Source organism: Drosophila mojavensis, unplaced genomic scaffold (genome assembly GCF_018153725.1).
Source record: "Drosophila mojavensis isolate 15081-1352.22 unplaced genomic scaffold, ASM1815372v1 contig_74, whole genome shotgun sequence".
In the NCBI taxonomy this organism is placed as follows: domain Eukaryota; kingdom Metazoa; phylum Arthropoda; class Insecta; order Diptera; family Drosophilidae; genus Drosophila; species Drosophila mojavensis.
The window spans coordinates 21,714,264-21,739,992 of record NW_025318899.1 but is presented as its reverse complement, the minus strand read 5'-3'; the positions used below and the strand labels follow the sequence as shown (position 1 = coordinate 21,739,992).

The window sequence follows — 25,729 nt, the reverse complement described above, 5'->3', positions numbered from 1 at the left end:
GCAGTGATGCGCATCTCAATTGTTGGTTTCGTCTGTGTGCGAGTTTTAATGCTCTCCATGCGACACAATTGCCAAATGCCGGATCGATCGTTAACGATAAATCAGCTATCCGATCGCTTGAACAATTTGCGAAAACTATTTGCTTTGTGGCCTATGAAATAGAAGCCGATGCTTATCGGAGCAGGACTCAAGCGAAGCAGAAGCTTCGCTCCTTCTGCTGCTGACCGAGGCTGCAGCGGTAACCCGAATAAATGTAGAAATGGAAATCCTTGTATATACAGGATATATGTATACCCTGTGCAGATATTAAAAGCGGTTCGATTCGCAGCCAATTCCTTTCCAAGTTTCTCTATCTTTAAAGGCTGAATATATTGATCAAATCTCATACCTTGCGGCATACTTTAGGGCGTCTGCTTAGCACAAATTGAGCTGTCATCTTTGTACAGGGTATCTTTTGTCAGGTTGCCATAGCGGTGCTGGGCTCTGCTGTGCTCAATAGGCTGCAGCTCTTTGGCCATTTTCCCCCATTTTGATTAACATTAATGAGCAACAAAAAGTGCAAAATTTACATGGCAACAGTCGCCTTTTTTTTTTGGCCCCTTTGTTGTGCGGGCCTTTCAGAAAATGTTCTATTGAAATAAGTTGGTAGCAATGTGTGGCATCACCTGCCCGGCCCCACCAGCGCTCCACGCGCTATCAACGGGAGTAGCAACAACGGCGATTTAGGCATTAGACTCCATTGAATTGCCGTTGATTTGTGGCATTTGCATACGCTAAAGCGCTTAAAGCCCCAAGACCCCAATCGCTGAAGCTAACCTAAATGGGCGCCGTTAACAGGCTATACATACATACATACATACAGCTCGTATTCGTAGTCGCATTCATATTGTATATTCATTATATTCAGTTGCATTTCAGAGCCAGTGGAGGGGACTCTGAGATTGCATTGTCAGCGCCTTATTGTTCAACTACTCATTAACATTTATTTGCAAGTGCAGAGAATGCAGAAGAGAGGCAAAGGCAACTGCCATGATAAATACGACAAACAAACAAGCAAGCGGACAAACAAACAAACGAAAGAAACAACGAGCGAATAGACAAACACAACAGACAAACAAATGCATTGCGAAAACAACTGAGAAAAGCTAAAGCATCAGCGACTAGATTAATACCCTATACTAATTTTTATTTTTTTTTTTATAAGTATTTATATTAAGTGTGACCTAAACTTTTGATCCTATAATGGTACCAGAATATTGTGCATTAATAATTAATAATTAATATTTAATATTAATATTGATTATATAATATTCAAATAAAACTATTTAATGTTATAATTATTAGTTTGATTTAATTCTTAATTTTTAACTGACTCGACTTGATACATTTTATATCAGGTAAACTAAATACAGGGTATACTATGTAATAACAATGGCTGCCTAACAGTAAAGGAGACGCAGATATTACAGAAGCATTGCCAAAGACAATGGCCAGAGCCAAGTACGTAGAGAGCACCAAAAGGCGGATCCAAATATGGAGGGCAGTTTATAAACTTATATACTAATTGGTGTAAACTTATTTGTACATTCCTTTATTGGTATTCTTCTCTATAATAAAATATGATTTTCTTTTATGATTTTTCAGTTATCTTTAATTTACGTACACAACGAATACTTGTGGAACTACCCTCGCTTGGCGAGTGGCACAGTTGCAATCATCAGTCAGTCAGTCAGTCAGTTGGTTGGTGAAAAGAGAGCTGGAAAAATGTGCGCCATTGTTCGGAACTTGCAATTGTTGACTGACAATTGGCAAAGAAGGTAACAAGTAGAGGTAACTGCCAGCCCCGCCTTGCATTAACCCCAACCCAGCCCCAGCTCTAACCCCTTTAGTGTCTTGGCTGAAGTGGAAGAGCAGCTCAAGTCATTAGAGTCAAATTAAATTAGAATAAGAATTAGAGCATTGCGCTGAGTTTGTGTGCAGTTGTCATTAGTTCGTTGTTAATTAAAATGAAGCCCAACAGCGAGCCGAGTCGAGTCGAGTCGAATCGCGTCGAGTCGAGTCGAGGCAGTTGAGCTAAATCAAAATCAGCGCTAAAAAACCGCCCCGCAAAACAAAAGCAAACACCTGCGCAGCACAAAAAAACACGCAGACACATGCACAGCACCCACACACACACACACACACACACACACCCACACACATATTTGTACACAATCATAGAGCTCTAAAAACAATGGCGACAAATGGAGCTGTCGCTGTCGCTGTCGCAGTCGCAGTCGCTGCCGTTGCCGTTGCAGTCACTGTAGTTGTCATGGGCAACAGGACACCGAGGAAATTAATAGAACAAAGCGCTGCATGAATATGAAATACGGCGAATGCGCCAAAGGCAGCTGATATTCCAGCCAAGGACTCGAGCGTTGCATATTAAAGCGTATATTAGCCGAGAAAAAAATAACATAAAAAATAAAATGAAAATGAAAAGCATAAGGAAAAAGGGCAGCAGACCAAACATGTCAGCATCAGCTCGAAAAGTGTCCATTAAGATTAGTTGATTTTGCTTTCGATAGTTGCAAGCGCTAAGTAAATGCGTTAAATAAACAAATATACTATAAAAAAAAAAGAAAAAAGAAGCTGGCAGGCGACGCGACTCCCATTCGACTCCCAGCCATGCAGAAGGCTTCCCCCAACCAGAAGCCACGGCGGCGGCAGCAGCAGTTGGCGACGGCAGCTCGCAGTGGCAGAGCCAGTTACAATTGGAAACGCCCACCAGCACAGACACAGGCAGCAATCGACGACAACGATGGCGAGTCTCGGCACTATTGTCGTCTCGCTCGCACAAAAGGGCAACACCTGCTGTGCGTGGCGCTCAATTGGCGCTCTCTCTGGTTCATTCGCTCTCGGGCTAGCGCACTCGCTCGCTCGCTTGCACTTGCTTCACACTGCCTCTCGCTCTCGCTCTCTCTCGTTCTGTCGTTCTCTCCAAGGCCCAGCTCAGCTGAGCGGTGCTCTTTTTACTTTTTAAGCGTCGTATTTCTTTGCTGTTTTTTTCTTGGCTCAAGTGTCACCTGCACCTGGCCGCGGCAGACCGTTTTGTGACTTTGGTGTCGTTGGCTGCGCTGCCTCTCTCATACACACACACACACGCGCAGCCAGACACAGAGAGAGAGTCATATACATGTACATGTAGGCCACTCATTTGCATGCCCACAAATTTTACTTATGTTTCAGTTATGCGACAACGTGAGCGGGTTTTCACATGTAACAAATTGTCATCAGAAAACTTATTAATCAAAGCGAAGCCATACAAATAAACCAATAAAACGCTGCTGCTGTTAACCAGTTTACGTTCGTATTGGTGTGTTGCGAGTGTGTGTGTGTGTGTGCGACGCGGGAGAGCCAAAAACTCTGAGTGAGCAACTAAAAGTTTGCATGGCAAAGCTTCTGGCTCCCCACTGTCCATGTGTGTATGTGTGTGTGTGTGTGTGTGTTTGTGTGTGTTTGGCTGTTTTTCTGGCCTCTGTCGCTGTCGCTGCAGACAACCCCCCAAAAATGACAAGTCCGTGCGGCTCGTTCGTCTGCGGCTCGTGTGAGAGCGCGCGCCAAGTTTTTAGTTACGCGTCGGAACGTATCCGTTGAATAGCCGCCAACCCAAAGGCAGCGCTTAGAAGTCGCAACAGCAACAGCAGCAATAGCAATAGCAATCTCAATATCAGCCAGCAGCGACGGCCTTACTTGTAATCTATAGTTAAACAACAACAACTACAACTACAACTAGAACAACAACAGACCGGAAAAACGTTTTGTGACCAGAAGCAAAATTTTATTGTTGCCAGTTGCAAGTTTCGTGTTGCATCAAGTTAACGAAACGCCCAAGCGACGGCTCAAGCACATTCAACTGACCAATAAACAAATCTATATCAATTGCAAACAAAATCATTACGTTTTCAGTGTTGTAAAATACTAAATGTTGCGACAACGCCCCAGTTTCCAATTGGGCATACAAAACGACAACAAAACCCTTCATGCAAAGTGCTCAACAAAACAAACAACAATACAAACACAAATACAACAACAATAAGCACAGGAACAACACTCGCTCATATAGCTCATAAAATCGTGAAATCCTCTAAGCATAAGCTACTTAAATACTTCGATACTTAAACAATAACAGCGAGAGCTCCATTCCCAAACTGAATGAGTAAACAAATGAATGGAGATGCCCGCATAAACAAATAAACAACCTTAAATAAACATAAACTAGTGATATATTTAACATGTAATGTGCAAAACAAACATAAATACAAATCATATGCAAGGGCTCAGACTTCAGCTCAGTTTTGGCCTGGCTCGTAAAAGTCGTGCATAAATTAGACGAAAACTCAAACGGGACGGACTTTAAGCCAACCGAATGCGATAGCATTTAAGCCAACAACAAGTTTGTAGGTACTATATAGAATATACACCGTTATACTATATTCGATTCCAATCTCTGCACACTAAATACCAAGGCAATGCAGCGACACTCAAGGTGAGTCGCAAATATTACTTATATGGAAACTTATTGGAAATAAATTAAATTTATATATATGTTGAGAAAACCCATATAAACTTATAGATTCTCCTACCGATTATTTGTTTTAGCTAATCGTTTAGCTTGTCCCTCTCAAAGCCCAATCTGTAAATAAAGCCATCAAAACTTGAAAGTACAGAAAAAGAAAAAACAACAAAATTCAATGCTACAATTTTTTGGCTATTCAAAACTTGATTTTTTTCTTTGCTTTTTTTGGGCAAGTATTTGAATTTTTGGTTAATCATTCAGTTTATGCCGAATCATTATTGTCGGAATCTTTATGGGTTCGTTTCGCTCGTGTCTGAAACTCTTGCTTTCAGTTTTTTCTCTCTCAACAATCACATCCTTCATGGATCACTTCTTTTATGGCTTTTTATGGTTTGTCTTCGTTAAGAAGGTGTGGAATGTGGGAATAAACGATATTAGCAGAAACCAATTGAAAAAGAATGGATTAAGCTTAAGATTGCAGAGCAAGCTATACAAATATTTACTCGACTTTCGTTGTATATGAAATTACAAAATGAATACAAATAAAATGGTAATCCAATAATTTGATAAGAGTCAAAGCATATTTTGAATAGAATGTATATTTTCTCTATTAGCCCTCTTATATTCTATTCCTTTTGGAATAACGTCATTCGCTAAATACACTAGTTTTTAATGAACAAATAAACAATTTAGTGACGTGACTTCTAAATGAGATACGTCCGGAGTCTAGACTAAGTCGAACTACTTACCCGTGGATGGGGATGGCAAGCACAACTGTGAATTTCTGATCGGAAGACCAAATACAATTGTGCAAATAGAGTTTTTGTTAGTCGCACATTTTGCGTCTCGGAAAACAATAGGAATCTAAATGTGTGTACACACGACGCCAAATAGAGGTCCAGATATTAAGTGTATATATTTATATATCTACATATATCTGTAGATGTTTAAGGCCAACTATGGATATTCGCATATCTCATAGCAGAAACCGGATTCAACAGCTTGGCATTCTAATTAATAACCATATTCGCATTCGCATAGGCTCTCTGGAGCTGGGCCCTCGCCACGCAGAGGAACTTGACACTAAACCAAGAGATACATTTACGATGCGATTGTTGCGAGTGTGAAAGTTCTTAATTACAAACATTAGGGGGCCCCAGCGGCTTAGGGCTACGGATCACAATCACAGCGTGTGCCCAAGAGACACTTTTCAATGGGGAATGGGAACGGGAGTGGACCTGGGGAATGGGGAATAGGGAATGGATGAATAAGGGATTGGAACAACAGAGACGACTCTCAGCATAAGTAGAAGCGGAACGATACATTTCAACACAAAGTGGAGACACTTAAAGTTCTACCTGTATTGAATTGAGATTCTTGATTCTCGATTTTCGATTCTCAATTCTCTTGACTCTTGATTCTTGATTCTTGGTTCTTGGCTCTTGAGCCTAACTGCCACTTCAGAGAGCTGAGGCTGGAACTGCCTCTGGGCCTCTGCGCAGGCTCAGCATGTGGCTAAGCCGATCATAATTCTTGTTTGACACTGCAACAAACGGATGAACAAATGAACGAGAAGCAAGACAGGGACCCCAAACTGTCTGACTGCCTGACTGGCCGGCTGCCCAGTTGCCCAGCTGCCCAGTCTCCCGGTTTCCCGGCTGTCTGTCTGTCTGGCTGCCCAGTTGCAGTCATTCAGTCTGCAAGTCTCGACAACGGGTAGCACAGGTAACCATTCCGGTCATTGTGAAAACAAGTAGGAAATTTTCAACACTTGCACACTCGCTCAACTCGTAGATACCCTGTAAAACTCAGTTCACATTCTTATTCAAAATAAACTCAGAATGATATTCTCTTTCGCCTGCAACATCAGTTCAGTTGCTTTGATAGTCAAGATACCCCGCTCCAGCTGTCGATTGCGTGGCATAAATATTTGCTTATGTGATCGGCGTGGTAATTTACTCCTACTGCGCCGAGGAATCGCCGCCAGAGATTTGCATAACAAAGAGAAAAGCGTAGACGAAGGCATCCGTTGCATTGCCCATAAATAACTTGGCCGATATCTATTAACGCTTTTACTGGTGTTACTGGATTAGCGCAAACGAGATAAAAACAGAGCACTTCATTCAGCTGGAGGGTCTATCAACTGGCTCAGAAGAGCCTCGACCTCGTCCCACGCTCTCCACATTGATTGATAATTTGTTAGACAACTTTTATAAGTCAAATGGTTTTCCGTTAGCCAACTAATGTGTGGGAGCATTGGGGCTGGGGCTTTGGATTCGGCTTTGGCTTTGGCTTAAAGGGCTGGCTGCGGCTATCTTTGGTAGCATGGCCGATGATATTCACAGCAAATAAAAATATCTGGAGTGCAATTTGTGCACAGCTGGTGGTGCAACCGGTGTGCCGGCGGTAGCCTGTGGTGCACTCCAGCAGCTACTCCAAGCATGCACCATATTTGGCAGCAGCAGCAGCAGCCGCAGAAACAGTTGCTGGCAGAGCTCTGCGCTCCCTGGCAACCTCACAGCATTCCACGCGAGGTTGACAACACAGAAATTTGTTTGCACTCCATAAGGATTACAAAAATATGCGCATCCCTCACCCTCCGTCGTCCAGCAGGTTGCCAAACCCTTTTCTTTTTTCCACTTTTTTTTTTGCATTTAATAAATTTCATGCTTAATTCGCATGCCTGGGCAATTTTTACTTTAACACCAAGTGGATAATGCCCGGAAGCAGTGCACATGTCGCAGTTGTCGTAGGGTACAGGAGAATTATGTGCCCGAAATGGGCAGACGGTCAGGATAACGGTGATATGGGTACGCCGTGGGAGAACGCACAGGAGTCAGCTGAAATACAAAAATAATAATAATTCCTATATTTATTTTACAACAATTATTCATAGGTGTGCAGACAGCAGATACTCCTTCTGGTTCAGATATACGAATAGCCTTGTTATTGTTATTGGAAGTATGGAAAAAAAAAAACAATATAATAACTATAGTAGTATAGTGTCAGTCAATTAGACATCTTATTTATAGGATATCCTTAGAACTAACTATAGAAATAAATCATACAATATTAAAAGCTAGAATAATAATTTGTTTAAGAGCAATCTGATCTCAGTCGCCTCTTATTCTGTCTCAAATCTAAGCAGGTAACATAAATAATTTCACTGTAGTTATATAGTTCTAATTCTTTACTCTCCTTTAGTATTCAATTCTGTGTATTCTACTATCCAATGCTATAGGCATTTAAATTAATTTCTGCTTATAGGGTAGCAGAACCCTATACGTATAACCATAAGTACTTTGACAAATAAAAAGAGAAATACGAATCTCTTAGCGTATTGAAACCTGAAATTATATGAGATACTTGCCTGGGTATACACTTTAAATTTGTGAAAGCTCTGTTTAGGAAGCATACCCCTCTAAGCACTCAGAATGCCTTCCTCATCTATGCAAATATGCAGTGCGAATGACACATTTGTCGAGCATTATGCACGCTAAAGAGCATCGCCATGATGCGGACGGACGGTCGCCCAGTTCTGGGCTATGTGTTATGTGGCTCCATTTACTCGAATGTCTTCCGCACGCCCAGCTCAATTGTAGTCCAGAATCGAAGCGTCGCCATCGTCACTGCACCATTAAGCAAATTGAAAGCGTTTAGCCGGACGAAGCTTCTTGACCATGAACCGGGAACCCTTTTGCCACTACAAAACATATGCGTGTGTGTGTGTGTGTGTGCGTGAGTGACTGTGTATTGGTGGTGTGTATTTAACACATTAATGCGAACGACCCACACATTCTCGTTTGGCATGGGCATCAAGTGGACCACATAAATCCCGATTATAATGCACGCACATGTGAATGGCTAAAGACTCAGATTTGAAACCTATCAACGTCCAATGACCCGGCGACCTGTGCCTGTGCCTGTGCCTATGGCTCTGCCTCTGCCCGGCCAGCGGGCAGAATACTCTCGAATGAAAAGAAATGGCTTTCAAGTGCCCATATGCATAATGAACAGGACGTATCCAGTATGTTTCTGGACGCCGTCGCCGGCGTGTGCAGCCCGTCCTCCCTAAGGGTTGACATTTGGGCGCACACAAAGGGCTCGAGCGAAAAGGTTTCTCGAGTTGAGGTGGCGACCGCCGGCATTGTTTTCACTTTACACTGCAGTAGCGGGGGGAACACGGCCTGGAGCCAAGCCATTTGGGGTACGGGCGACAGGCGACACACTTTTAAAAGCCCAAATCAATTAGTTAATTGATTAACAAAGGAAGAAGAACGAAGAAGAGAGAGCTGCTTTAATTTCGAATTTGAATTTAATACGCTTTGTGGCAATAGTACTTATGACCAACATCTCAACCCAATCAACAGCCTGACTTGTACTCTGCAAAGCACCTTAGCCACTGAGTCCATACGAACCACTGCAGCAACCACAGAGTCCCGGCCAAGAGCCAGCAGCAATTCGACTGCAGCTCCGTCTAGAAAATGATGGAACGCTTATCCACGCACTTGTCGCTCTCTGGATTATCGCTCGCACATCCACTGCAGAGTCATTTGAGCTCGGTGAGCTCCAGCAGCGGCACGCATCTGGGCCAACTAATACAGCACCATCAGCAGCAGCAGCAGCAGCAGCAGCAGCAACAGCAACAGCAACAACAGCATTCGAGTGAGCATAGTCACGCCCACAGCCACGCCCACCATCACAGCCAGCAACTGTCGCTGGGTCAGCTGGGCCAGCAGCACCACCACCACCAGTGCAACAGCAACAGCAGCGGCGGCGGCTCGCCCAACGGCAACGGATCCTCGGCTCTGAGCTTGCATCCGCACCTGCATCACTCGGCGGCAGCCGCAGCGGCCGCTCATCACCTGAGCTCGCAGCACTCGCAGCTGCACCAGCATCATCAGGCAGCGGCGGCTCAGCAGCAGCAGCAGCAGCCACATTCCACAGCCTCGCACCACAGCCAGGCGGCCAGCTCCGGGGCGGGCTCCATACACAGCCAGTCGCAGACGCAGTCGCACCAGCCCCACAGCAACGGCATTGGCCCGCATCTGTCCGCGAGCGCGGGTCACAGTCTGGGCAGCTCCAGCTCGAGTGCTCCGGTCCACTACACGTCCACGTCCAGCACATCGAACAGCGTAATGGCCGCCGCCGCCGCCGCCCACCTGCACCACAATTCGCAGGCGTCGCCCATCAGCAACCTGCACCAGAACATGGGCAGTCTCATGAACAGCGGCAGCAGCGCCAGGTGAGTGGACGTTGGCACTCAATCTCGTTAATTGTTATCGCTAACGGCTTCTCCTTAATCCATTCACAGCGATGTCTTCTTCAGCCTGATGATACAGAACACAACGAAGCGCCAGAACGAGGAGCACATCAAACGTCCAATGAACGCTTTTATGGTCTGGTCACGCTTGCAGCGCCGCAAAATAGCCCAGGATAATCCCAAAATGCACAATTCGGAGATATCCAAGAGGCTGGGTGAGTGCTAATATTTACCTAGTATATGATTGTATTCCCATAAGTTCTATAAACGCTGCCGGAGCAGCAGAGCTCTCCACTTCAGTTATTAGCTGAGCCGAGAGCTAAATTGAATGGCTCGAGAGCACGCAAACAGCTCAGCTGGAATCCAAATTGTTTTCAGACTGTATGCGCTTTAATCTCGTTCTCTTTCCTTCTGTTTCCTTTTTTTTAATGAACCACAATGGGCAAGAGCCGTGGCTTTCTGTGCAAGCACTCGTAGTATGTTTGTAATCTGAAAACAATGAAAGAATCTCACACAAAACTAAATTAAGAGGCGGCACACGACCTGCCAATCTCTCGCGCCCACTCACGCTCGCCCCGCCCCCTCGCTCCCAATCTCTTTCTCCAGCTTACTTATGCAACTTAAACTAATCAACGTAATACCAACTGGTATACCCTGCCCCTTGCCCTTGCCCTTGCCAATGCCATTGCCATTGCCATTGCCTGACTGCCACCCACTCTGAATTTCGGTTTATGACAATGACAAACCAAAAACTCGTCCGTTGCGCGCACTCAACGCAACTGTCAAAACTGACAAGCGGCTGTCAAACAATGGCAGGAAGAGCAGATCGAGCCAAGGAAGCTGTTGATTATGCTCGTATATGAATCAAAGAAGGGTTGCCTACACACATACACACACGCACCCACCAAGTGAGACTCTGCCAAATCATCGCCGCTTGCCTTCTGCCTCCTGCCTCCCGTCCACTGCCCCCTGCCTCCTGCAGCATTGTCTCGCCGCTTAGCTAGTTGCAAAGTTAAGTAGTTTACTTCTAGTGGGGCGACGGCGGCAACGGCTAATCCCACGCACAAACAACGAATCTTATCTGGGCCTCTAGGTTTTGGTTTTCAATTCGCATCAAATTCAATTTCAATCACACACGCAGCTCGGGCAGGGCACGTGGCAAGTGACAGCAGAGATCCTTAGCATAACAATGGGCAAGCGACGCAGCTACCTTTTCGGCCAGCTCATGCATATTGGATGAGTCTAGAGTCTTGGCATAGCTGCTTTCTTGCCGTACACCAATCGGGCCCACGGAAAATACTGTCATAACAGCGATAACAGCGCCGCCTCCCTCGTCGATAACGAGCCAAATGTTGCTGCCGCCGAGCTTTTGGGGCAGCCATTTTGTGCAATTTTTTAATCAAACTCGACGGGCGGCCACTCACTCCCACTTCCATTTCACCTCATCCAAAGAGTTTCCGCCACTGAAGCACTTGTAAAATGACTTTTTCTTTTTTACCTTTGTTTAAGCAAAAACAATGCAAATTAAACGCGACTCACTTGCAGTGCAGTTGAGCGCGACAACAACAACAACAACAACAAAAGGCGAACTCGCTGCACTTGAATGGGGGCAGCAGATGGGGCACAAAGTAATGCAACAGTTATCGACTAGAGAATACCTCGTCAAATGTTTGCTAATTGCAATATAATTTCGATGGCAATTTAAGAATTTACTAAAATATTATTTATATAATATCATAGTAGGTAAGGGAACAGTTATCGATGACCCTGTCAAATCTTATACTTTTGTCTTTATTTTGAGAATGTAAAAACAGATTTTTATATATAATTTCTTATTTTGAATTAAATATATTTTATTTAATATTTTACTTTAAAGTTCATCCGCTAATTCGGGCTGCGGAACGCAGCTACCTTATTGCCAATTGTTGTTATAGCCAGGCAATAAGGGTTGCTACAGCTGCTTCATGCTGTGTGTTTATTCTTCATTCATAGACTTTAAAGGCATTTCTTAATCAGGCAACTGGCTGCAAACGCTTTACGGGCAAAGCTCAAGTAGCAGACCGAAACCAATATATGAAAATCGATGTACGACAACAACAACAACAACGACAATTTAAACACAATATGCACTCGAAAACAAACTTGAGTTTTTTTTTTCTGGGTGGGCTGAGATTTTGTGGGAAGGCGTGAGCTTTTGTTCCCATTTCATTTCACCTTTTTGTCGTCGTTGTTGTTGTTGTTGTTGTTATTGTATTTTGGCAAATCCATTATGTCAATTGACAGTTCTGTGTAATATTTGCTGTCAGTTGCAGCCTTTGTTGAGTTCTCTCGATTTTTTGAGCAGGGCACACGAAAAAGACGCCGTTCGCCATTGTAGTCCTTGAGCGGAGTGGGCCAGAGGGGGGCTCAAGATGTATGTAGGTAACTCGCTTAAGATAACGAGGAAATAGAAAAGGAACGACACAAGATGAGACGAGTCTTGATGGAATTGAGAGTTGCGGCAGAGCCAAGTCGCACGGTTTAAAGCAGAGCCGCGGCCAAGTCGAACTGCAAGGGCTGCAACAATGTGGCAACTCCGTCAAAAATAAAATATAAATAAACCATTTGCCACATTTACACAAATGACAAAGTTTTGCACTTGAAAAGTTTGCCCTGGCATTCAATTAAATGAAATAAAATGAATTCAGCAAAAAATGGCTCATTATGAAAAATTGCGCAGAGAAAAGGCGGCTAACAAAAAACTGTGGCAGCAACAAAGGCGCCACAAAAAATGGCGGCGCGAAAGCTACTTTTTTCTCAACGCACACACACACACACACACATACATAGGCACAATGCGAAAGGCACTGGCGAAGAGCGTCGAGCGTCGACTAACGGTAACTGCCAGCTGGCGACTGGCAACTCTGGAGAGCTCTTCAGACGTCGGCGTCGCCGTCGCCGTCGCCGTCGCCGTCGGCGTTGCCATTTATTTTATTATGCAAAACAAAAGGCAAAACAAAAACAACAACAGCAAATGCGAATAAAATAAAATAAAATAAAAAAAGATGTGTTATAGAAAGCATTTTTTTTTCCTGAGCGCGCGCTTGGGCTTAATTGAAATTGTAACTGTCATTAATTACTGTCTGGAAATTTGAATTAACAACAAAACAAACAATGAGCAACAGCAACAACAACAACAACAGCAACAACAACAGCAGCGCAAACGGTGGCAAGCGACAGCAACAAAATGGCATTCGCTCTTTTTTTTTCTCTCTGTGCTGAATGGAAAATTGTTTTGAAAATAATTGAAAAACCTGTCGAATCGGCAATCGCCTTCATTTTTCCTTTTTATTATTATTATTTTTTTTTTTTAATCAAAACTCTACCCAGCTCCAGTGGGAATATTAAATATTGTTAAACAAAGCCCCCCGAGAGATGGATGTTAGCCTGGCTGACTAACTGACTGACTCGCTGACTGACGGGTCTCGAACAATGGCAAAGACTTCGACTCGGATTCGATTGCGACTTTGCATTGCGCTGCCAACACAAAAGGTCGAACTCTCAAGCCTTTTGCCCCGCCCACCGAATCCTTTTGTTGCACAATAAAGCGCAAACAATTGATTAGTTTGCAATTGGGGTAAAAGGCAACGAATCCACCTTCCAGAGCAGAGCGGAGCAGGGCCCGAAGGTCGGCATGGCAATTGACAGGTGTGTGAGACGGTCGACGGATTGAAAGACTTCGACTTAATTACAACACGCTCAATCGAAACGGGCACCATCAAAATTAAACAGTTGTATAATTATGAAAGGAAAACCCTTGGGGCGTTCTAGCCAACAATGAGAGCCCAACTGCAAAAACAAGACGAATTAGCTGGGAAGGGCAATGCGAAAACAGTTCCTTGCAAAAGGAACAACGTCCATTTGTTTCTGTTCAATTCTCTTATTTATACTAATCATGTTCGAATTGCGCAAACTGCGAGCTAATATGAATATCTTGGTTTAGGATGATAGCATATATGGAATAGGGGACATACACATTAAGCCTTTATATCGAAACATTACTATAGGACTAGTGAAGAAAGAAAAAGAGAGAGAGTACCAATCAGTAGAATATTTTGTAGAAGGCAGCTTCGGTTTTTGAAGGAAATCAAAAATATAAGAATTTAGATTTATAAAATATAATAATAAAAAAATACAAAATAAATAAATAATAATATTATATGAAAAATCTGTGTGATTCCAACTCAATAATAAACGTATTATAATGGAAATGACGAATGGAGGCTTCTCCTGCACTCAACCCAGCTAAACCTAGTTATATTTTATTCGATATATGTATATACGTATGTATATAACTTTCAGACACAGTCTTCCATCATTTATTAAATTACATTTATTTACATCATATATTATTCAGTCATCTCTATGCAGAATTAAAATATTTTTTAGCCATAGAAAAAAGTTAGCAGCTTAGCTGTTAAGCTATTGTAATATGACATAATGTCATCAGCTTAATTGTCTATAAATATATTACACTCATATATTACCCTAATACTACACCATTTAAATATGTCCAACATTGGCTGAGCATCTACAATTGTATAACATTCTCCGTGAGCTTCGCTTCATTCTCCACTTTAACCTCTCATGAAGCATGGGTCAGTTTTTCCGCTTTTCCAGTGCTTGACAACGTCAAATTGCTGTGTAAACAATATAATCTCTGGTCAAACGATGAGTTCAGATGGGAGCAAACGGTCGAGTGGGAGCCACGCTCAGAGCTCAGAGTAAACAGAAACCCCAAATAGTTCACGTCCAGACTCCATAATCCCATAAGTGGCCCAATTGTGTGATGTGTGAATGCTGGCCTCAGTTAGCCCCGAGAACTGTCCCAAAAGTAGCCTTAGCCCCCCACTACCAGAACTCTGTTCTAGAGAGGCAGAGCTAGGGTTACTCGCAGCCCCAATTGTGAGCTGTGTGAACTACAAACTGCAACTGGAGCCGACGTCCGTTAAATATTTGCTCTGTGGTTAGCAGCCGGCATTTTCCAGTGTTTCTTTGGGCTGTCTTTCGGCTGGGGAAAAACTTGTTAATTATGCTTGAGCCAGCTCAACTGGCAGCCATCATCATCTCACATCTTGGCAACTGTCATGTGCAACTTGTACTTGTTTTTCATATCAATTATTAAGCCGGCCACTCAACCGGCTCCAGTTGCGGCTCCAGCTCCAGCTCCAGCCCAGCACAGGGGAGGCGCCAGACGGCAGCGGGCAAACATAGACATTGTCCAATTGTCATCCTTTTGTGGCATGTCAACTCGGCAGTGCGCCCTTCTTAGTTTATACAACTGCACAACTTGTAGATACTGCCCCACTCCCATTGTCTCCCTCTCTCCCTCTTTCTCACATTGTCTCACTCGTAACTCTCGTTCTTCGCCTCTTGCTCGTTCTGTTGCGTCTTGTTTATTATTATGTGAATTGTCTGGAAGGCTGTGCCCCAGCCAAATGCTCCACAAGGTGTCGTGCACAGGAGCCAAGTTGCGCATTTGATGCCCAGTTGCCACTTGGACGGCCTGTCAATGTATCTATAAATTAGTATTTTAGCAGCAGCTGCCAGCTGTGGGGCAGCTACTTGCTTTATGAGTGCCACCAGCTTCGCATTGAGGAGGCGTGCGGACTTGCACATGAATGTGGGCGGGGCGGGGGCGTGAGCGTGGGTGTGGGCACATGTCTAGTCTCTTGGCACAATTGTGCTTTTGTGCTGCGTTTATTGTTATAGTTTTTGTTCAACTACCTCAGCTTTTGTGTGTGTGTGTGTGTGTGTGTGTGGCTGTCTATTTGAGTACGCGCGCGTGTGTGTGTGTGGGCCTGACAGTCGTTGCTTCTTAGCCCGGTCAACCCCGTCCTATGGATAGCAGATAGCTTCTCATTAGTATTGTGTCGCCTCAACAATGCAATTTGTGTGACAGTGTGAGTGTGTTAGTGTGTGTGTTCCTTGCAGCTACTAAAATTATACGTTACAACTAATTAAGGACTTTTCCCCCAAGTCCATTTCTTTTGTTGGGCATTTCCCTTACAATCTGCACAATGAGAACGATTACCTAGAATGGAATAGCGCAAGGATAAGCATTAAGGATAAGCAAGGAATAACTAGATAACTAGAACTATAGCTGCATTGACAGCACTTCCCAATATGTTCATATGGAATACATGATATATATTTCTAAGTGGATTAATAAACTTTGGAGCCTTACAACTGTCATAATCTCAACAAGTAAAGCTTATCTACACTTGAATATAAATACATATCAAATGCTCACACGCGTATTTAGCAATTAGCTAATCGTTAAGGCAATGGAATGTGATGTAGGAAATATTGGATATATATACTTGAAATAGTTCTGTCGTAATTCAAGAATTTGTAAATAGTGGAGACACGATAAAGACAGAATTTCAATAATTCGTAAGAATTGCTATCCCATTGGTGAAATTGAGAATTTTGTAAAAGTTTTTGTTTAGTTAAATTATGTTTTACAGACTCGTATACCACTTTACACTGAAAACAACGAGTTGAGAGAGCAAAACAATTTAAATAAACAAATTAAAATGAATTAAAAATATTATAAAAGAGTATTCTACAAATATCTAATAAATAGAAGTTTCCAATTGTGATTCTTAGATTTACTAAATTATTATTATTATTCTTTAGCCTTGTTAAGTAAAAATCTGGACATATGGAAAACTCATATAGCTCTAGAAAATATAGAAAATAGAAAATATTGCTCTCTTGTCATACGAAATATCGGGAGTCCACTGTATAACATTTTAAGTTTCAGTTCGAATGGAAAAACAGGCGAACGAGTAGAGGTCAAGTCCTCTGTTGTTGTCCTGATCACGAATATATCTACCACAGTTACCAAGCCTCTTTCTGCCCGTTAAACACATTTGATTTAAAGGCCGATTTTCACACAGCAACTGGTATTTAGTACATAAATATACACATATATAAATAAGATACATAAATATAAACTTATTCATAAATATACGAACTCACTTGAGACAAATAAGTAAAGTGCTGTTTGTGCCACATTTGCGATATCATCAGCGCGCTTATGACACATGTCATTATAACATTTTACATTAACTTAAAAACATTTGCAATTTCTGCTCATAATGTGAACGCACAAGCTGCCTAAGAGGCGACAGACTAGCACATAAGCAAGTGGAGGGTCTGCCATGCCACTTGCCACTTGCCATTTATGAGTGTGTGGCACGTGCATCTGCCATGTACTACTATATGTGTGTGCACATTCATACAGCACAAATACAAACGCAAATACAAAATACAACCTCACTTGCCGCCCTCAAAAGCGAACGTTGGCTGAATGTTAGGGGCGCGAGAGCGAGACAGAATGCGGTACAAAAGCACGCCCCCAAACGGGCCCAAACCACCTGCTGGTTTTCGGGCCATTATCGTGCAAGGACTCGGCAGCATTCTCTAACCAGCCACTGCCGGTCTGAGGCATGAGGAGCTGACTGACTGAGCTGACAAACAGGCAATGAGACAAACAACGAGACAACAGCAACAACAACAGCAACAAGGACAGCAACAACAACAACAACAACAAACGACAATGCCAAAACTGGCAACAATGGTGGCCACATAGACAGGGACAGACGATGAAGATGGCCAAACGACAATAGAAAGAGATAGAGCGATGCAAAGGAAGTGCCAGAGGAGGAAAACGACGACAACATTGTTTCGTATTTGATATCCTTCTTGTTACCACAGAAAAGACAAGTTTATACTCCATGTCTATGTATGTGTGCATGTATGTGCATGTATGTGTGTGTGTGTTTGTGTGTGCCTGGCTGTTAGGAAATTATGTTGATGTGCGTCCACTTCTGGAGCAGGCTGTCATGAATGCGGCTCATTGTGTTGCCATATTTTGACAACTGCTGCAAATGCCCCACACAAAGTATCTAATGGATTAACGACTCTTCACATCGTATTATTCCCATTACTATTATTATTATTATATCATTATATTATAACTCAATTGCAGGTGCCGAATGGAAGCTGCTCACCGAGGAAGAGAAACGTCCGTTCATCGATGAGGCCAAACGTTTGCGGTAAGTAGAGCTTGCTGCTCGACTGAATCTCCTTTTCATTTGGCATTTTCCCTCTGCACAGCGCTATGCACATGAAGGAGCACCCCGATTACAAGTATCGGCCCAGGCGCAAGCCCAAAGCCCTAAGACGCGACGGCTACCCGTATCCCATGCCATACCCATCGGTGCCAGTGGAGGCGTTACGTGCAGGTAAGCAGGAATAACTTAGATTGAAATTTAAATAATTTGACGTAGGCTGTTAGAATTCTGACAGAACTCTAGAGCTGTCCGAACATAATATACCCTGAACCCCGAATTAGGAGAAGATATAATAAATAAAATAACAATAAAACTTGTATAACAGAAACATGACTCTGAATAAAATATAAAGATATTTGAAGTTCTTTCTGCAAAGAGAATCGAACTGCAAATAAATAAGTGAACATCGAATATTTTAAGTCGATAACAGTAAAATGGAAATAGTTATTGATCTTCTTGTCTGCACATGCTGTATGCGGCCCTACATACAAATTTGAGCTCTTTAGCTCTTGTGTGTACTGAGATCGACGCGTTCACACATACGGAAGGACGAAAAAATAAAGGAACAGCACTAAATCGACTCAGCTTACAGTTTTGATCAGGAATATATATATTTTAAAAGCTCTGCCACGCCTCGTTCAGACTGTTACATACAATTTCAAAAATTATTTACCATTTAAATTGGGACAAAGCTATACATACTACAATAGATGCATGTCCTACAGACCAAATTGATTTCACTACTTTGAGAAAATATATCTCAAAGATCTGCAGAATGAAAAAAATAAAAATAAAATACAATACAAGACTCAATGCAAACATTTCAAGGAAGTAAAACAATCGAAATGCCACAAGCAGTCCCATCAATAAACCAATTAAGTTTCATGCCGAGGACCTCTTGAAGCACCCGCTATGCAAAGTAGAAGGGTGCGTTTTATGAGCTTTGGCGCAAGACAAATGCAAATGTGGCACGATATGTGGCCGAGTCCCACCCAGGCGAAGCACTATAAATGAACCTGAGGACTGAATGAGAATATGACAAACTATCCTCACACTCGAGCGGTCGACTGGCTCGACTGGGGTTTTGTTTGTGCGGCAAACAATGGCGCCCCCACCTGCGCAATATGGCGTCGGGCGCGGGGCGAGGCAGCCGAGGGGGCGGCAACTACGAACCACCGGAACCACCCATTCGCATGCTCTGACAAACTGTGAAGTCATCATCCTGGCTTAACAACTCAATTCAAGTGACAGAACAGACACACACGATAGACGCGACAGACGCGACAGACACGACAGACAGGACAGTCGGAAGGTTGAAGGAACAGACATAGGCAGAGCATAAGCATAAGTTAACATTCATGATTTCCACAACCAGTGGGTCGGCGGGGGTGGCAGTTCGGTCTGTAGTTGTTTTGGATTTGGTTGGAGGACTTAAATTAGCATTTGTCACGTTTTTTGTCTTTTTTGCCCGCTTGGGCCCTCAAATTTAACGCAACTTTCTTGGCTTCACTTTGCTGATGTGGCAGCAAATTTGTGCGTTGGCGTTGCCGTTGCCATTAGCATTGGCATTGGCTCAGGGATCAGCGGCCCTGGGCTAAGGACAATGCCATCCAGATGATTTATGCGCAACGGAAATGATAATAAAAATACTAGGAAATGCGTAATAAATAAACCGAATTAGGCTTTGCCTTTTCCATTGCCTTTGCTCAAGTCTCACTTCAATGCACACGGCACTATCTAAAATGGCTTTGCGGAACAAAGATGGCCAATTGTGGCCAAAGAACGTCAGACAAGGACGTAGCACATAGATATGAAGCACATATGCCAACTGAGGCATGCAACAGCTGGAGAAGTGGAATAGCATTGTATAAATGTCATTTACTGGATGAATTCTACAAAATTCTATGGCACTATAAATGGTGTACTAAATAGTAGTAGTAAACTAAAATACACATATAATCAAATATAAAATAAATATAATATAAATAATTATTTCAAATTTTACTTGCAATTATTATTGCTACTGCGATTCATAAGATTCTTAGTTAGATAAAATATTATAAAGACTGCCATAAATAGGTATCAATTATTATTTTGCAAGAAATAATGCTTTTAGTGAAATTATTTATTATTACCGATATTTACATACATTGAAAAATGTAAACAAATTTTGGAAAGCCAAGACATTAACATGGCTCAACTTTGGCAAACATGGCTTTAAAAGAAATCAGTTCTCTGGGGGTTTACAAGAAATCCCTGAACAGTGCCTAGGTCGAGCCATAATACAAAGTTGTTTTGCGATATTAACACACGATTTCAGTGTTTATTGTGATGTTAATTTAATAATAATAATAATAATAATAGAAGAAGAAGACAAACAGCAGCTACCAGTTAAGGCCTTGTGTAGTACCTAATCCGCTGTTATATGATATATAATGGCTATGAAGATGCAGATGAAGATGAGATGAAGATGAAGATGAGATGATGCCAAGTCGATTGATGTCGAAATGTCGCTACTTGAGGCGAACAAAAATGCGTTCGGCTTTGTTGCCGAAGCAATTTTAATTGCCACAGCATCCAGCAATTTGGAGACTCTCTCGGCTAGCGCCATGAATGAGATGTATTTTTCATAGATATATAATTTAATTGTTTTACTTTATTTTCAATAAGCGGCGCCAGTAATTATCGAGACCCCGTTAACAAAAGGCCAAGAGGGCAGCCGGACGACTACCGTTTAGGGCAATTGGTTAGCAGCGCTTGGCATCTATCAGATGCAGAGATAGCTCACCCAAAATAGCTGATTCAGCGCACAATTATATGGAGGCAACGCAGACAGAGAAAGAGCTAACTCGCTCCGAAATATATGAAAGAGTTGGCCGAGGCCGAACAAAGGGCGCAAAATATTTCGAGTGGCAATTATTTTAAGCGCACAACAGACCCAAACCAACCATTGTAATAATTATTGTAAACTTATTTCATTCTTTTTCTTCGCCGATGTTTCTGTTGTTGCTGTTGTTGTTGTTGTTGTCTTGTTACCTTCTCTCACTTGAGTTTGTTTGGTTTCACTTGCAGGCATCTCGCCGGGTTACTTTGCTCCGGGTCCCACAGCGGCCGCCTATCACCTGGGCAGCCATCTCACGCAGACGTCGCCGCCAACGACAACGCAGGTGAGTACTAGTCTAGTCTGCAGCGTATTCCAGATCCACACTCCAAAGCCCGGTCCTGGGTCTGGGCTTGGGTCGGGCGGGGGTTAAGCGCTCAAGTGCCTGGCACGTCCATCAGGCAGCAAAAAAATAAATAAATGCTGAACGGTAGCGCGTCCAATTACATCGATCGGTACGCGGGTCGGGTCGCCTTAATAACATAATTACAAACTCCCATGGCAGACGCCCACTTTAAAAGGCGGAAAACAGGCGGCCGTGACTAAGCGCGACACGCTTCCTGATCACGATTCGATCCTGGTCGAGTTCTGACATGTCATGCTAAGGATTTGCCACAAGTTGTCATTGCACATTTAGCTACCAGGCACCCGAGATCGCCGAGATAACAAGGCCTCGAGCGCAAAAACAAACAAATAGCGGGCAGGTGCTACAAAAGCCTGAACAACGGGGTACGACTACGGGTGCGGGTACGGGTACGGTTGCGGGTACACCCTTTGTAGGGTCCAGCTGAGCAGCACGAGAAAAGGGAAAAATTAACAAAATTGGCAATTAAAACTTGGAGCAGTAGCAATACGCACTCGAAGCAAAGGTTTGGGGCAGGCTCCAGCCATTGAGGGCGTTGCGCAGACCTTTTCTCAGAGCCGTTGGGGAGATGCTCTCGCCCTCCTTGAGGCCCTCGCCCGGACAGCCATGGACCGTGTGTTTATTAACAACCCATTAAAAGTCATGACTGTTGCTTGGCATTGTTGGAGCGGGGCTCTTGGCTGCCTATTTGAGGCAGTGATTGATGTCTGCGGCTGCTTAACATGCGTTGCGGGTGTTGAAAGCCTAGCATTACTGGCCAACAATAGCATTACTTGGTTAATAATATGCCTCGGCCCGGCCGTGCTATTGTAATAACAGACCAACTTTAAAGGCAGCAAGCGTTCCCGTTGCCCAAACTGAAATCTGTACATGGAAATTGCATGCGAGTGGGCGGATTAGACGACGGCCAAGCTGCCATTCACTCACCTTTACATCTCACTATTATGCGGCTGGCCACCAAGCCCAAGTTTAGAAACATTCCAGAGCCACAAAGGGGCTGGGGCTATGCCAGCCGCGTCTAGACTAAAATCGATCCTTGTTTCCAAGCATCCCAGAGTTTGCTCAGCTGACTGCGGAAATGTACCCAATTTACCCAATGACAACAGCCAAGCAGCCTTTGCGACAGTTTAGCCACCTGCCCTAGCCGAAACCCTAGCGGGCTCCGGGCTTAAGACTCAAACCACTTGAACACATCCAGCTAAATCAATTAACTGACGAAATAATGCCCAATTGAGAGCGACCGAAATACAAACACCAACTGCGCGTAAATCGCCGTGCATCAAAATATTTACCAATCCTCACTAATTCCCAATTGGGCGCAAATCAAATCAAATCAAATTGTAATCCAAAACGCTTTCGGCCCAAACACGCACACGCACACGCACACACACATGGAAAGGGATCCGGGTCTGTTGGCGCTGATGTTGTTGCTGGTGATGATGATGGTGATGATGATGTGTTAACAACATAATTATAGCCCAGAGCAAAGTGCTCTGCGAACGGGGAGCAACCCCTCGATTCAACCACTCAAAACAAAACGGATATGAAGCAAAACAACCCCTGACGCACTTAACATTGCGCACCCGTTCACCAGAACCCAGAGCCCAGAGCCCAATACCCAGTACCCTGTAAACAGTACCCAGTTCTAGGCTAAGTCCCGTTCCCAGATCAAGTCGTCGACGACTTGAACCGAGCCCCGTAGCACACCAACGACTGGTGTTGCAATGAGAAACGTATTGCAAATCAAATAACATTAAACTGAGACGTGTTTTTCTATTTACTTGCCGTGTGGGGTTGTTCATCTCGCGTCCACAATTAGTTGGTCAAATAAAGCCGCAAAAGTGTTAAGCAATTTGCACTAACCAAGGGTTACGACTCACACCCCTGCCATACCCCCATTAGCGACAAACAGGTCTTCGTTTATAAATCAGAGCACATTACGTCTATTCAGAAACAGATTAATAATTTCCCATATTAAGTAAATAGAGTCAATTGGCGTAGTTACAAGCTAGAAGACTTCAACACAACTGAGGGGGACAGTTCCCTCTCCCTCTCCCTCTCTCTCTCTCTCTCTCTCTCCCTCTTGCTACCTGTTCCTTTTTGGGTTTCTCTCCATCTATAACTATTAACTTACTTAACTTATAGCTTTCAGGCTATCTCTATCGCAGAATCTCTGTCTCCTAACCGTGTTTAATAATCTTGCCTTTCAATGCGATTCTCAAAAGTTTGATTAGTGTATATTTATACTCATTAAAAATGGGATATCAGAATAAATAGACTTTTTTAAAGTGTATTTAGATTGCTCTCTCTCTCTCTCCCTCTCTCTCACACTGTCGCTGTATTTCTTACCATTATAGAGAGAAAGCCTATACATTAGGCAGTGACTAAGAATCCCCCATGAATAGGGAAAATCTATATAAATGCAAAGCAAAGAGTGTAGCAGAGAATTAGTGCTATTCAGTCGGACATACCCGACAACAATATTCTTGCTGATTTGTCACATCATTATACGATTATAGTCTGAAATTAAATTGGCAGTTGAAAGTTTGAATTAAGTTGAGTTGAGAAGAAATACGCGTCAGTAAGCTCGTTCGTATTCACTGCAGACCTGGCATCAGCCGTCATCTTTGGCTTAACTGATATATTTAATCTACTAATATACTGTTCCTGCTTCTTTTCAGGCCACACTGTCCGGGCAGATGGACAAATTTGCCGCATTGGAGCGCAGCTCATATCTGAGTAATGCAGCAGCGGCCGCGGCGGGCAGCCAGGCGAGTGCATACAGCGCCTACCTGGACCCCAGTGTGCTGACCAAGGCCTACTTCGACTCGAAAATGTATCAGGATCGTGCCAACTATGCCTTTGACATTTCCAAGATCTATGGCGCCCAGCAGCACGCGGCGGCGCATCATCAGCAGCAGCAGCACCAACAACAACAGCAACAGCAGCACCAACAGCAGCAGCAGCAGCACCAACTGCTCATGGCCAGCAGTGGAGCAGGCGGCGCAAGTGGTGGCGGTGCTGGCAGTGCTGGTGGCAGCTCGCACAACAACAACAGCAGCAGCGGGCTGGACGAGCGCGATGCCACGCCCCAGCTGGACGCGGGTGGCCAGGAATCGAAGCCGCATCTCCACTCGCCCAGCGATGTGGGCTTGGACTATGCTCATCAATATGCTCAGCAGTATGGCGGCCAGTTGGCCAGCGCTGCCGCCGGCGTTGGAGTGGGAGTGGGCGCCGGGGCGGCAGCTGGTGGTGGGGGCGGCGCTGGGGGCGCCTCAGATTTTCGTCGACCGCTGACGGTCATCTTCTGACCACCATCGTCCAATGGTAGCGAGGAGCTAAACTTGTCTATGACTTAGGAAATGCGAGATTAAAGTTAAACGTAGCCAACTTTACAGTTAAGTCTCGAGTTGTAAATTAATCATAAGCTTTGTTAAAACGAAGAGCAGCTGCACAGCAAACACAAGCAAAAGCAGAAGCAAGAGAAGAAGGAGAAGGAGAAACAGGAGCTAGCTACAGCAGCAAGGAGCAGGAGCAGGTGCTGGAGGATTCTCACATAAGGCAGACAACGAGCGGTGCAATTTTTTATGTTTTAAACGCTGAACGAAGTGCATAGCATAAATTTAAATGTATTTAAATTCTACACATATACAATATTAAAATACAAAAACAAAATACAACAAAACAAATGAGCTCATTTCAAATAAATGATTTACTACTGAGTGATCTAGTCGCGGCTGTTCGACTAAGGACTAACCCTGAGCGAAGCTTAAGTTTTATCATTCCAAATATGTCTTTCTGGTGAAGCTCCTGAAGAGGCCATTCGATTTTACCAGAGAAAGAAAAGAAGGAATGAACTTAAGACGACAGCCAAGAACATTTTTCACACTTAATTATTTCTATTAGTTTCAAATAGATTATATAACATCAATTTATAATGAGAAATTTTATTTTCTATTTCCTACCTTTACCCAATTTCTTTGTCATTGCACTTTAGCTAATTCAAAGTTTTCCCATAAAAAAGCAAGCAAGCAAACCGAGCAAAACTTTTTTATTGTTCTCCATTTAATTTTTAATTATTTATATCCGACTTGCCGCAGTGTGGGTGGCTGAAGGAGCCCTAAATAGTATGAGCAGTGCTGGCGGGGGTTGTAGACTTGACAAAAGTCAAGAGCGCGCGAAACGTTAAACGCTTCCTAATTAAGGGAACTTCTCGTGGCAGCTCCTTCTGGCCAATCAGCTGCCGTGGCACGTTGACAAACACACGCCGCGCATTTCGTTTGCTCAAGCAGCGGCAACAACTCAAACAAATTACCGTTAGCCACTAATTAGTGCGACTCAAGGTGCAAAAATCGCCGTAAATTTAATTAATTTTACGCCAAGTTGAACACAGCCGCAATTAGCGAAACTGCCCTAGCGCGAAGGGGTCCAGCATTGCATGGTGCATTGTGAGCCTTGCTCCAATGCAATGCATTGCATAAAATATATATATAATAATAATTCATGAATTTCAATTTATAGCCACGTTTAATTTGATATG

General features: G+C 43.5%; 1 protein-coding gene across 1 annotated transcript; it reads left to right on the top strand.

Moving 5' to 3' along the window:
- The first annotated feature begins 3,539 nt into the window (after positions 1-3,539).
- On the top strand, positions 3,540-24,848 carry LOC6583259 (transcription factor Sox-1). The gene is made up of 7 exons (XM_002008896.4): positions 3,540-4,528; positions 8,929-9,803; positions 9,873-10,036; positions 17,860-17,926; positions 17,988-18,115; positions 21,017-21,111; positions 23,871-24,848. Exons 2-7 carry the CDS (start codon positions 9,043-9,045, stop codon positions 24,498-24,500), a joined length of 1,845 nt encoding a protein of 614 aa, XP_002008932.3. The 5' UTR covers positions 3,540-4,528; positions 8,929-9,042; the 3' UTR covers positions 24,501-24,848.
- The last annotated feature ends 881 nt before the right edge of the window (positions 24,849-25,729 follow it).

What these genes read in the sequence shown, in the direction of transcription:
- LOC6583259 (XM_002008896.4), top strand. Translation starts at nt 9,043, where the DNA reads ATGATGGAACGCTTATCCACGCACTTGTCGCTCTCTGGATTATCGCTC. An exon ending in AACAGCGGCAGCAGCGCCAG is followed by an intron (nt 9,804 to 9,872) that starts GTGAGTGGACGT and finishes ATCCATTCACAG; the next exon opens with CGATGTCTTCTTCAGCCTGA. An exon ending in AGTGGAGGCGTTACGTGCAG is followed by an intron (nt 18,116 to 21,016) that starts GTAAGCAGGAAT and finishes TTTCACTTGCAG; the next exon opens with GCATCTCGCCGGGTTACTTT.